This window comes from Sceloporus occidentalis, unplaced genomic scaffold (assembly GCF_023333645.1).
Source record: "Sceloporus occidentalis isolate IW3139 unplaced genomic scaffold, rSceOcc1.0.p SCAF_20, whole genome shotgun sequence".
Taxonomy (NCBI): domain Eukaryota; kingdom Metazoa; phylum Chordata; class Lepidosauria; order Squamata; family Phrynosomatidae; genus Sceloporus; species Sceloporus occidentalis.
This window is the reverse complement of record NW_028317000.1, coordinates 963,875-977,959: the sequence shown is the minus strand read 5'-3', so window position 1 is coordinate 977,959 and position 14,085 is coordinate 963,875. Positions and strand designations below refer to the sequence as shown.

The following is a 14,085-nucleotide window of genomic DNA, read 5'->3' as shown; positions in this document are numbered from 1 at the left end:
GAAAAGGCCATGATGCTGGGGAAGGTGGAGGGCAGTAGAAAGAGAGGAAGGCCACATGCCAGATAGATAGACTTGGTCAGGGAAACCATGGGCCTGAGCCTGCAGGGACCTGAGCAGGAAGATAGAGGATAAAGGGGCTTGTAGATGTCTCATTCACAGGGTTGTCATGAGTTGAGATCAACTCAAAAGCAGCTAACAAACCTAAAATGAACCAAGATAGCCTATAAACCTTCCTGCTTTGGGGTGGTACAGTTGGAACAGCAATATATTATTTATATTTATCAACCTCATCTTAGCTCCTGTGGCTGGCTACCAAGGATGTTTACAGCAGAGCTTGGAAAAAGAACCTTTTTGGACTGCAACTGGCACATTCCTCCAACCAGCATGGCAAGGGGCCATACTTCCTGGGAAACTATGGAAGTTATAGTCCTGTATAATAAAGTTTCCAAGCTCAGGCAAAGACAGATTTTAAAAAAACAAAAATAGTCATGCTCAGCTGCAGAAGTTATTACTTTTATTTTCCCCAGGAATTTAAAGATGGCTTACATGGTGGTTAGTGATGAAGAAAATTAAATAAATATTTGCATAGTGAATCTGAATACATTTGTCCAAAGAAATCCTCTGCCAATCTATAGGTTCTGCTATAAATGTTGTGGAAAATTAAAACCATTGTGTGAAACAGGATGGTTGCTGCTTATCTGTTTTAATAAGGTATTTATGTGTTTGGGAATCTTCTAGCATGGTGTTCTTTGCTCCTGATGGTTTCTAAACTGTGTTATCTGATACAAATGAGCTTTATTAACAAACATTACATATACAAGAAAAAACACAATGTGGAACATTAGATTCCTCATCATATCTCAACTCCCTGAGCTTGGAATTGAAGCAAAACTGGATCCTCCAGATGTGTTTGTCTTTACTAATAGTATAAAGGAGGAGCTGTGGGTTTTATTTATTTTTTTACATTTGTATAGTTTCCAAATCTATTAAGACTCTCAGATAAACAGATGAGACTGGATCTCAGTTGTGGCAAAGTGATGTTAAAGGCACATTTGAACACCTCATATACTGGGGATTGCATATCAGACTGATTGTACATTTTGGTTGGTATTCTATATATTGGAGCAAAATGCTTCTCAGGCTATAGTGTGGGGGATTGGCAGTTCCCCCCTCACTGTACCAGAGACTGGCACCATATTGATGCCCATTGACTACAGTTACTTTTGTGTCTCCTGGAAACCTGCCATGGGTAGGCAGTCAAGGACACAGAGACCAGGGTTAGTCCAGGGACCACCATTTTGAGTAGCACTGCTGCCATGATTATCTTCTATATGGTTAGTCTTTAATTATACACATTCTTATTGATAAGAGGATCCTGAATGGCTTCTGTGTATTAAATCCCCCCCTCCCCAGCTGAGTCAGTATTAATTTCCCAGTGTTTATTTGGGGGAATGGGGTGTTGTTGTTTGCAACAGCGCAGTCCTCTGCATGTTTACACTGAACTAAGTTGGGTTCCTTATTTATTGATGCCTTGATATATCTGCATGTTTGGAAATGTTCCCCTGCTGAATTCCTCCTTGCTCTGTATGTTTCTGGCCATAGGAGGACCACTAAACACAAAATTGCTAGCATAGCTTTATCCCAGATGGGATGTAGGGCTTATATAAGGTATATTATACTATGAAATCTTGTCTCTGGTTGCATCTTCAGTGCAGAAATAATCCAGGTTGACACGTCGTTAGTTGTCATAGCTTAATGCTGTGGATGGGAATTGTAGTTTGTTGTGGCCCCAGAGAAGGCTAAATGTCTCACAAAACTACAGTTTCAAAGAATTCCATAGCAATGAGCCATGGTAGTTGAAGTGGTATTAACCTGGATTATTTTTTTTAGTGCAGATGCAGCCTATGTCAGGGGTAAGAAACCTCTAGACCTGCACATTTGTATGTTCCCCTAAGTTCTCACCTCTTTTCTTTCCACTCCACAGTTGATTTCATTGGAGGATTTGATTCCTATGGTTACCAGGCACCGCAAAAGATATCACACTTGCAGCTACAGCCTTTGTATACGTGAGTATTTCTTATACGATGAAATAATGTTTACCTATCTTGCCTTTGTTTACCTGTCCCTGTATAGGTGAAGATTTGAGCAGGACACATGCATACTTTTTCTGTGTTTGTTTGTTGGTTTGTTTTACGTGAGATGATGGTTGTGCAACCTGAACATAGGCACACAATACTTCCCTTGACTATTCCACCAAAGCATAGGTGCCCAGTGATTTGGACAAACGAGAAGGACACACTGGATTGAAGGACAGAAAAGCATGCTCTTATGATCCATACACATATTGAGATATCAGGATAAAATGTATAATCTAGCCTAAATTAGATCAAAAAAGATGCTGCCCAGTGAAGAGAGGCTCTTAGAGAATGATTTGCCATTTCATCTTGTCCAAATTTCGCTTTTGGGTTTGATGTTTTCTCTCTCCCACCTGCTTCACCATCACCAGCAGATGAGGACATAAGTGCTGCCAACACTGGATCAGGTGAAGGGTCCTTCTTTCACATGGGTGGAGAGCCAGCAGTGGATGGGCTGGTGACAGAATGGGGCCAGTACTGTATATCATGTCTCTGTTCAACCTACTGCTGATGGATTGGAGTTTGTGAATATATTCTAGTTCAGCAGCTGAACTGGAATATGTCCACAAAATCCACACTGCATATGTTATAGAATCGTAGAATCGTAGAGTTGGAAGAGACCACAAGAGCAAACCAGTCCAACCCCCTGCTATGCAGGAACTCTCAATCAAAGCATCCCCACCAGATGGCCATCCAGCCTCTGTTTAAAGACCTCTAAGGAAGGAGACTCCACTACACTCCGAGGAAGGAGTTTGTTCCTCTGTTGAACAGCCCTTACTCTCAGGAAGTTCTTCCTAATGTTGAGGTGGAATCTCTTTTCCTGTAGCTTGCATCCATTGTTCCAGGTCCTGTTCTCTGGAGCAACAGAAAAGAAGCTTGCTCCCACCTCAATATCGCATCCCTTCAAATATTTAAACAGTGCTATCATATCACCTCTTAACCTTCTCTTCTCCAGGCTAAACATCCCCAGCTCCCTAAGTCATTCCTCATAACACTGATTAATACCCCATCCTCTTAAGGATGCTCTTGGCCAATTTATCATATATTCTTTCTTATTTCCAGCCTGTTTACACCACACTCCAAAACTCCCTCCACCATTCATAGGTTCATCAACCCAATCAATCTTAGGCTACATCTTTCCTCCTGCATTTGACCCTCAACAGCCATAGTTAAAATTGAATTTGTCACTTCATCACCATACCCACAAGTCTTGCATTTCTATGGCTATTCATACAGTCTGGTTATGAAGATTCTCCCTGGGCAACACATGCATCCGAGGAAGTAGGAAAACTTGTGCTACAATTTTTTTTGCTCAGTTGGTTTCAAAAGTGCTACAAGATTCCTTTGCATATTGATATTCCAGACTAATGTAACTTTGTCTTTGAATTCTAGTCATTAGAGTGTTGGATTAGGACTTTGGAGATCCAAAGTTCTAGTCCCCACTGCACCATGAAACTCACTGGTTGACACTGAACCAGCTACTCTTGTTCAACTTGTTCTGCCTTTCAGGAGACGATAGCTAGGGATAACTGCCTTGAGCTCTTTGGAGGAAAGGTGGAATATAAATGTAACTAATAAATAAAGTGAAAATAGAATAATCTCACTGCTTTATTTGTTTTAGAACAATTAAAATTGGAACAATAACCAAGTAGGGATATATTTGGTTTAGTTTTTCATTCATTCTGAATCAAATACATTCCACAAACATTGGCTGGTATCCTGTTAGGCAGTTACAGTGTCCTTTGTTATTCTTGTTAACTGCCCTCAAGTCAGCCCTGGCTCAGAGTGACCCTGTGGATGAGCCCTCTCCAAAACGACTTGTCTTCCACTGCTTTGCCCAGTTCCTGTAGGTTCTGGCCCATGACCTCCCTGATTGAGTCAATCCATTTGGCATGTGGTCTGTCTCTCTTTCTACTGCCCTCCACCTTTCCAAGCATCAATATCTTTCTGAGTGAGTCATGCCTGCTCATGATGTGGCCAAAATACAACAGCCTCAGTTTTGTCATCTTGGCATCCAGGGAAATGTCACAATATAATGTAATAAGTTAGGCTTATAACCACATAACTGTTTTGTTTCATATTTATGGCTGTTTCACCATTACCATGACCACAAATGCACCACAAACCCGAGTTCAAATCAAGGCGACTGTCCTGAGGGGCGGAGTTCTGCAGCAGGATCAAGATAGCTAGAGAGCAGGACTGTGAAGGATGATGCACCTAGCACCCTCCCACTAGTGAGTAGATACTCCCGGCGAGATCTTGTCTCAACTCCTCATTGCTAAGCCGCTTATTGGCATGAAGGGGTGGGGTGCATCATTCTTCAGCTCCCTGCTTGCTAGCAGTGCAGAACTTCACTCCTCCACAGCTGCCTGGATTTTAAAGTAGGTTTGGGGGTGTCAGATCAGGAGACAGACCCTAGAAATGGCATCATAGCTACATATTGGATGCAAGATCTTGGCCAGCATCTCTGAAATGCCTTGTGCTTTGCTATCAACATTTGACTAAATCTTATGCTTCTGGGGTGTTTTGTCTGTTTGTTTTTTAGCTCTGGATAACTGTTTCCTTACAGTGAACATGACCTTGGGGGAATTCGCAAAACTGCAAGTCAGCGATGCCGAATTTTATAAGCCATGAAAAGGCAAAAAATAAAAACGGCAAGACACCTTTGCTGGATATTTGGTGTGGCCTACAGACAACACATGACTCCATCTTCTTCTCTTCTCCCTGCTTTTAATCCCTTCCTTTGGATGGCCACAAAGAGTTTTCATGCAGTGCCAAGGGTGTTTTTTCTACATGCACAAAGAGATCAAACTGTTGCTGTTCCAAGACTGAGGAACCAAATGAAATGCAACACTCCACCTGCTGGCCAGTGTTTGTAGTGCTGCCATTATAATGAACCTCAAGCTGGGGCAAATACTGTTTCAGAGAGACAAAGAGAAGCACTTTCTGAGGAAGACCAATTTCTGTTTTTGTCCTCGCTTGTTCCAGATCACTGCCTACTGTCTCATTTGTTTCTGAGCAAATGACATTGCAATGTAGCAACCCATACATTGCAATACCCTGCAATAAAAAGTGTGTGATACTGGCAAAAGGGAGATTCGGTTTCGTCTTAAAAACCTGTTTCTTCTTCCTTTGCTTTCCACTCAATCTTTTCCAGTTTGTTTGGTGATTTATATCAGGGATCTGCCATATACAGCCTTGTATCTGATTTTGAAATCTCCCTGAAAATGACCAGTAACACATTCCTTCCTTTGTGGTTCACTGGTCAGGGAGGGAAGGAGAGAAGGAGAGCGTGTCAAAATCAGAAAGAGAGCAAAGAGGTGTCCCCACTCACTGCCAATATGCAGGCTTCAGCAGGAAAAGAAATGTACTATGACCTTGTTTTAAATATCAGTTGAAAATGAACAGAAAAAAAGTTTGTTAAACAAGAAAGAATTGAACATTTGTGTATTATTCTGAGAAGTGTATGGATTTCAATGCATCTTTTTTCATCTCAAAAAAAGCCTAATTGCAGGCTGATAATGTGACTTGATGCTTCTTGTACAATGATGAAAAGTATTTTCAATACTGTGAAAAATGTCTCTTTAAAAGGGTCTGAATATCAGTTTACTAAGTGCTGCATTCCCCTTGAATTTCCTTTTGTAAATGGGTATCTCCCCATAGCTTCAGAATGTCACTCTTTCTAACTTCCCATTTTAGGCTGCTACAAAATTGTTTGGACTGGAGAATTTTCAATTTGGGGCTCCCTTACTATAATAGATCATCTCATTGCTAGTCTCTTCTTGGGGATATATTGCAGTTTTATCAACTTGTCATGAGACAATTCATGCTATTCCAAACTAAAGACAAACTTGATTCTACACTTAGCAAAGTACAACTTTACTCCACATGGAACTGTCCAACTATGTTGGATTGCCACTTGACTCATCACTAGCTAGCATGGCAATTGGCTATGTTGACTGGGGATTATGGCAGTTGTACACAACATGTTTGGAGGATAGAAGCCTTAGGAGGGCAACTGCGTATCTCATCAAGCTTATTTTCTTAATAGCAATATATCCTCAAGAAGAGACTAGCAATGAGAGTTCTGTCTCCTGGGCACAGCGCTTTAGGATCAGTGACATCAGCAAACATATCCACATAGTTGGCTCTCCATATCCACTGATCCTGCATCCACAGATTAAACCATTCATGACTTAAAAATATTCCATCCCCCTGCCCCAAAAATCCAAAAAGCAATCCTTAATTTTGCCATTTTATATAAAGGACAACATTTTAATATGCTGCTATATATAATAGAACTTGAGCATCCACATAGTTTGATATTCATGGGGGGGCCTGGAAACAAACCCTAGTAGATACTAAGGGACCACTGTATTTGTAGAAATTTCTTGCTATGAGGTCAGCAGTCTCAGTTAGTCTTCCACACTCCCATGTTCTTGAAAGACTGCATGCAAACATAGTACTGCCGCCACAGGTAGTTAAATCCCTCTCACACATGGACACATACTCGCAAAGTGAGCCAAACTCCCTTCCAACTTCGCTATGCAAAAGACTGAGAGCTATACAGGCATGTGAATCCACTACTGATTCAGTCATCTGGGGATTTTAGGAAGTGTAGTCAAAAAAGTAATTTTTCCAAACTCTGTCCCTGCCTTTCTGATGGTCTACCTACCTTTTGTGTTTTAAATTTCTGTATGTACATATCTGATGTTCGTTCATTGTATCATCACCACCAACATGATGATGATGATGATGATGATGATGATGATGATGATGATGATGATGGAAGAAGAATCACCACCACCACTGCAAGAAGAGCAGGTGCAGATCATAAGCACTTTGTGCATGTAGGTCTGTGCCTGTCCACCCTATCCATAGTATTGGCCAAGAGCCATGGGGCTACTGCTCTGGCCATTAAATCCTGGTGGAGGGGAGTATTGTTGAGGAGCAGGCGAGGTGACTAGGCAGTTCTAATGGCTTTGATTAATGTGTGTGTGAGAGAGAAACAGAGTCAGGGTAATGAAAATATTTGTGTTTCTCTGCTCCCCTCTTGCAGAGGCCATTCGCAGAGCCCCACTGCCTCCATCCCTCCCTCTTTCCTTGTAGCAGTAGCCCTACAAGGCTGTGGGTGATGGTTTTGGACAGGGCACAAGAGGCAAGAGAATAGATTCATGCACCTTATTTTAAAAAATGGCATACACATGTGTAAAGTGCACATATGATGCTAACAGGGTTCCAGCTGATCAGTTTTTAAAGTTGCAATTGAGTTTAAAATTTCCCCAGCAATATATGACATTAATGTCCAATCAGGCAGCATTGAAGACAATCAAATCTTGCTGCAAATATCCAAAATTATCCTTCCAACTTCCTAGCATTTGAACCTCAGCCCAGAACTAGAAGTTATCCAACTGCCTACAACAACTCCATCCTGCTTGATCATGTTTTATTTGTAACCAGTTAAAATCTACCCAGCCACAGTTAAAGAGAGTATAAGCTAGAAAAGTTTGTTTCTGTTAAATTTTCCCTCTTCCAATTGAAGGAATCTGTGGAGCCTGTGATCAGACAATGTGCAAGATACTTAGCTTGTCGTCAAAACCTAGAAGCGGTCCTGGGATTTGTATATTTCATCTTGGTCTACAGCATTGTTCCCCCTTGGGATTCCAGTTAGGCCCTCTGGCTTCCCCAAATGGCTGCTAACATTTCAAGGTTTCTTATATTTTACATGCCCCCTGCAACTCATTATGAAAGGTTGAAATACCTCTCTCAACATGTTACTTCAGGCAAAATAAGCTGGCATTTTTGTTACCAATGTTTTTGCCTTTGGCACAACCCACCACTGAAATGTGACTCCGAAAACGTCTCTGAAACTGAATTTGGCCCTCAGGCTGGAAAAGATTACTTACCCTTACTCTCCACTGACCATCATGGAAACCCAGCTTTCTCAAGCTATGTCTCTGTATCTCAGATGACTTATCCTTGCAGATCTTGTATTGCTTCTTCTGACTTTCTAAGCAATAGTTTTTCTGTGGAGAGAAAATGCTATCTGGACATGTTTAGAAAATCAGCTTCCTTAATATTTTGAATATGCTGGGGTTTTAGCCTTGATATTCCATATATTATGGTATTGAACCTGTGGAAGTTCATCTTCCAGTGAAACCTTAAATAGCATGCAGGGTAGCTGTGTTGGCCATACACCAAAATAAAACAAAATGTAAAATCCACAGAGGAGGATACCTTTATTGGCCAACCAAACTATACAAAACACATCATACAAGCTTCTGAAGCTCCACTGGCTTCTTCATCAGGCAAAATGTCTTACGGGAGAAAGAAAAAAAGGTGACAGTGTTAGAGTCACAGGCCTACATTTTGTATCAAATATTAAATAGCATTGAATCAATTGTCTACCACATGAGCAAGGAACCCACTAGTTGTTGTGTGACTGCAGTTCCAATCATCTACAGTCAACAGAGTCAGTGATGGGGGATAGTGGGAACTGTAGCCCAGCAATATCTGAAAGTCCATAATGTCATAATCACTAATGTATGACCCATTTGAAATGTGCATTTTTAATTTCCCATACTCCGAAGTGAATTCTGTAGGTTTGTTGAAACATTTTTGTTTTTTAGAACTATATATAAAAAGCAGAAATATGGGGAGTTTTATTTACTGAAGTTCAGGTAATAGAATGCCACAGAACGCCTGCACTGAAAGTCTTGTTCTGTGGATTCTGCAACAAGGTACAACTCTGGGGGACTGAAATGTCTCCTCCTGATGCATGAGGATTAAAGAATTTATAACACAATCTTATATTGGTTTGCACAGAAATAAGTCCTACTGATTTCAGGAGACGTTATTCTCTGGTAAGTATTCTCTGGGGTTTGCAACCCCAGATGATTAAGTCTACCAGTTTCTAGTCAACAAACATGTATTTATTCATTTTGCATTAGAGTAAAAATGGTTCAGAAGCACAAAACATTTTTTTTAAACCTTATGTTACTTTTGTGAAGGGATAATCTACTGGGAACAGGGAGAAACCACATTTCTGGTCTGATACATACATGTCCATACTACCAGGATTATCTGTAAAGGAAAAGTGCAGGAAAAGTACTACCATTAGGGAGAGTAAAGTGGTTGCTACAGGCAGCAGATGCTGTGAGGAAGCAGCAAGATGTTACAAGAGAAAGCAGTGTACCATTTGACCTCCCCCACAAACCTTAAGTAAGGCCCGGTACAGACCGGCAGGGAAACGCTGGCCTTCTTTGCTGTGCAGCATTGTCGCAGCAGCCAAACTCTGCAGCATAGCTGCGCGGCAAAAAAGAATTCACCTAGAATGGCTTCTTTTTTGTGGCATTGTAAGGGCTGCTTGCTCTAAAAGATGTGTGGGTGCTCAGATGCCCACACGTCATAGACATGGCCCCCATATGGGCGGTGCCGCACAGTAATGGCGCCGCCTGCACGTAGTAGGACTTGGGAGCACATGGTTGGGGCACACTCCCGAGCCCTACTATCAGCGCCAGGATGTTGCTTCCTGGCAGTGTGTACTAGGCCTGTGTCTGCTGCCTTTTAGTGCACTGAAAGATTCTATCCCATCATTGGTGTTGAAGGAAGATTAAGTGACCGGTTCAGTTCCATATGGAGTGTGAGTGGGTGCGATCTTATTCTTTGCCTCATCCATCAAAGTGTCTTGGTATAACTCTGGTCTATGCCCCCATCCCCAGATGTGTGGAGAGGCTGGCCCTACTCACATACAGACTTCCATGGGACTGGGAAATGTGCACAATTGGTTGTCCTACTTGTGTAGAAACTTGTGAGAGAGCAGCTGTTTGTACTTCAGGCTTTCTTTCTAGAAAGGCACTCAGTCATCTGGAAATCTCAAGGAGAAGCCAGGAGTGTATCTGTTGCTGGGTGTCTAGCCAGTGGAAGAAGAGTTTGAGAAGTTATTTTTTGGTCTACAACTTCAAAAAAATGCAGCCATGGTGCTTGGGGGTTCTGGGAGTTATAGTCCAAAGAATATCTTCTCCAAAATCTGGCCAAGAGTGTGCTCTGCTTCTCAGAACTCATATCAGGATCCCTTCATGTGAGGAATCCATGAAAAGGATTGCTGTTTTTCAAGGATTTTGTACTTTGCAATACGTATCATCTAAGGAGCTGTCCACATAGACCAAAAAGCCCATTGTTCCCCCTGGCTTTGCATCATCCTGCTTGCATGACGCAGGCCAAAAAGCCATGGGTTTGGGCTGGATCTTGGCAGACCGGATGTGGATCTGATGGATCCATCCTGATCCTTTGACAAAAGGGCCTTAACACAAGTCAAATTGATCCCCATTTGCTGCAGAGTTTTGTGGAAACTCTGCAGCAAATCCAGTTAGATCAGGCAGCCCCGCACATCCCTTACTTCTGTCAGTCGATGCCACTAGTGAGTAGGCCTTCTTCATACTTCTGATGCAGAAATGGGGCACCTGGCCAGGTGGGTGCAGCCAGGCACCCCATTTCCACATCAGACTTGGCAACAGGGTTCTCCTCACTAGCAGCATTGTTGGGTAGAGATAAGGGGAACACAGTAGTACTGGATCCATGGCACAACCAGGCCTGTGCTTTCCTGCCCATACATTCAACCCCTTAGACTTGCCCAGCTAAGTGGGAAAGAGCAGAACACCTCTTTTGATGTGCCCCCTTCATTCTGCTGTTTTTGTAAGTCTTTGTGTAATTTTTTACCCCTTTAAAATCCATGGCCAAATCAATCAAGGACATCTATTTGTGCAAAGATTTTTAACCAAATAATTTGGCAATTAAATGTTGCAGTCTTAATATCATTTTTTCAAGCCAATTCAAGTCAGAAAAAAATTGTTTTACAATCACTCCCCATCTCACATTTTATTTCCACTTGAAAGTACATTATGATTTAAATGTATTAAGCTCCTTCGCATTAACTCTAGGTTGCTTCAGTTATTGTTGGGGGGTTTTGGCAGCATTTTTTTAAAAACTTACTTTGCTATTTAGAGAATGCCCACAGAATTCAATCTGCTTTTGAAGACTGAAGTAGCTGAGAAAAAGAGCTTGGAGTAGGGAAACTGAACTGTAACCTCCAGAATTTTCAAGCTAGAAAGGGCTCTGGCTATGGAGGGTGAAACATTGTGGGAGTTGTAGTCAGTCATGGCTGATGGCTTCCATGTTAGTGGGGTGTAGAATCAACTCCAAATTGTAGCCTGAACGTTAGGTCTTGAACCTATTTGGGGAGTTAAGCAACTGGGATAGTTTCTTTAATGTGAAGATGAAAATATTGGGGGAATGCTGTGGATATAGTATATCTTGATTTCAGTAAGGCCTTTGACAAGGTTTCCCATGACGTTCCTGCAAACAAGCTTGTAAAATGTGGGCTAGACAAGGCAACTGTTACATGGATTTGTAATTGGTTGACCAGCCGAACCCAAAGGGTGCTCAACAACGGCTCCTTTTCATCCTGGAGAGAAGTGACTAGAGGGGTGTCTAGTGGGGCTTTGTCCTGGGCCCAGTGCTATTTCAACATCTTTATCAATGACCTGGATGACAGAATTGGGGGTATACTTATCAAATTTGCAAATGACACCAAATTAGGAGGAATAGCTAAAACGCCAGAGGACAGGATCAAAATTCAAAATGAATAGACTAGAAAGCTGGGCCAAAGCTAACAAAATGAAATTCAATACGGTGAAATGTAAGGTACTGCACTTAAGGCGGAAAAATGAAATGCACAGATATAGGATTATGGGGGACACCTGGCTGAACGAGAGACTTATACATGTGAAAGGGGACCCCAAATTGAACGTGAGTCAACAGTGTGATGCGGCAGCTAACAAGGCCAATGCAGGCTGCATCAATAGAAGTATAGTGTCTAGATCAAGGGAAGTAACAGTGCCGCTATATTCTGCTCTGGTCAGGCCCCACCTGGAATATTGTGCCCAGTTCTGGGCAACACAATTCAGAAAAGACATTGAGAAACTGGAGCATGTCCAAAGGAGGGCGACTAAAATGGTGAAGGGTCTGGAAACCATGTCCTATGAGGAATGACTGTTTAGCCTGGAGAAAAGAAGGTTAAGAGGTGATATGATAGCCCTATTTAAATATTTGAAGAGATGTCATATTGAGGAGGGAGCAAGCTTGTTTTCTGCTGCTCCAGAGAACAGGACCTGGAACAATGGATGCAAGCTGCAGGAAAAGAGATTCCACCTCAACATTAGGAAGAACTTCTTGACAGTAAGGGCTGTTCGACAGTGGAACACACTCCCTCAGAAAGTAATGGAGTCTCCTTTTTTGGAGGTCTAAGCAGAGGCTGGATGGCCATCTGTTGGGGATGCTTTGATTGAGATTTCCTGCATGACAGAATGGGGTTGGACTGGATGGCCCTTGTGGTCTCCATTGCCTAGCACTTAATCCTTATAACTGAAAATGCCAGCATTTAAATCTGGGACCTTTTGCATATAAAGCTTGTGTTTTCCTCTTCCATACATGCAAGCTCCAATGTATCTCTTTGCCATGTTCATCAGATTACACATTCATCCTGTTACTTTGTCTAAAATCATTATCCCCTCCTTATAATAATGTTGTGATGACTTTTGTATTATTCCTTCTGCTTACATAGGAGGCAGAGCAAAATATTTTGGCATATGGTCTGCAAAAAGCTGGATCTGCCCAAGTGTAACTAAAGTGAGTACAGTGTATAAATGTAACCATGCCCCTATGGGATTACAGGGGCATCTAGTTCAACCTTCTTCCATTCAGAAATACACAACATCTGTAAAATGCCCATCCAATTTCTGTTCAAAGATCTCCAAAGTTGGAGAGCCCACCATGCTCCGGTGCAATTTATTCCACTGTTGAACAGTCCTTGCAGTCAAGAACGTCTTCCCAATGTTTAGGTGGCATCTCTTCTTGTCATTTGAGTTCACTGCTTTGTGTACTATTATTATTAGTCTCTTGATCAGCAGAAAACAAGCTTGCTCCATCTTTGACATGGTAGTCCTTCAGATATTTAAAGATAGTTATGATTTCACCTCTCAGTCTTCTCCAGGCTGAACACACCTATCTCTTTTCATAAGTCTTGGTTTCCAGTCCTTTTAGTACCTTGCCTACCCTTCTCTGGACACATTCCCGTTTGTGAATATTCCTTCTTGAACTGTGCTGCCCAGACCTGGACATTATATTGCAGGTGGGTTCTGACCAAAACAGAATTGAGTGGCACTACTACTACCTTCAGCCAGGTAGTGACACATCCCAGAACTGCTGCTGTTGACTTATGTTTCATTTGTGGTTTAACAAGACCACAGATCTTTTCCCCCATGTACTACTTTCAAGCCAAATGTTGCCCACTCCATATTGGTGGCATTTCATTTTTCCTTAGATAGAGTTGTTGTTAAATGCCATCAAATTGACTTTAATCTATGGTAAACCTATGAATGAGAGACCTCCAAGCCACACTCTCACCAGCAGCCCTGCTCAGCTCTTGCAGGCTCAGGGCCATGGTTTCCTTGATTCAGTCTATCCATCCGGAATGTGCTCTTCTTTTTTCCCTACTCCTTTCTCCCTTACCAAGCATTATTGTCTTTTCTAGTGAGTCATATCTCTACATGATGTATCCAAAAAAGGTTTTTCTTTACCACCTTTTTACCTGTTCTGGGCTGTTGCCCGCTTGTGTGTGCCTTCAAGTCACATGTTGACCATGATTTTGATACAGTTTTCTTAGGCAAACATGGTAGTGCCACTTCCTTCCTCTGAAATATAACCTACAGCTCCTGGCATTCGTTGATGGTCTTTCATCCAAGTACTAACCAGAGCTGGACCATGCTTAGCTTTGGAGGTCAGATGTTTGTATTATTCTTTGGTCATTTCCCCCTTCTTACATTTCTTACATGTGATTCTTTTAAATCTCAGTCTATTAAAAGATGGGTTTTTTTTTTAACCTTATCAACCT

At 41.9% G+C, this 14,085-nt stretch overlaps 1 protein-coding gene across 5 annotated transcripts in view; it reads left to right on the top strand.

Annotated features, from left to right (window-relative positions):
* LOC149301697 (sodium/potassium-transporting ATPase subunit beta-1-interacting protein 1) overlaps positions 1 to 9,437 on the top strand; it is a 67,976-nt gene extending 58,539 nt beyond the window's left edge. For 2 of the 5 annotated variants that reach the window (XM_089483850.1, XM_089483847.1), the window contains 2 exons: positions 1,985 to 2,066; positions 4,705 to 9,437. In XM_089483850.1, coding sequence (XP_089339976.1) covers positions 1,985 to 2,066; positions 4,705 to 4,762 — 140 coding nt within the window. In that variant the 3' untranslated portion in view covers positions 4,763 to 9,437. Of the gene's footprint in view, positions 1 to 1,984; positions 2,067 to 4,680 lie in introns of those variants that run through there. The other 3 variants (XM_089483848.1, XM_089483849.1, XR_016272181.1) reach the window with 3 other exon arrangements.
* The last annotated feature ends 4,648 nt before the right edge of the window (positions 9,438 to 14,085 follow it).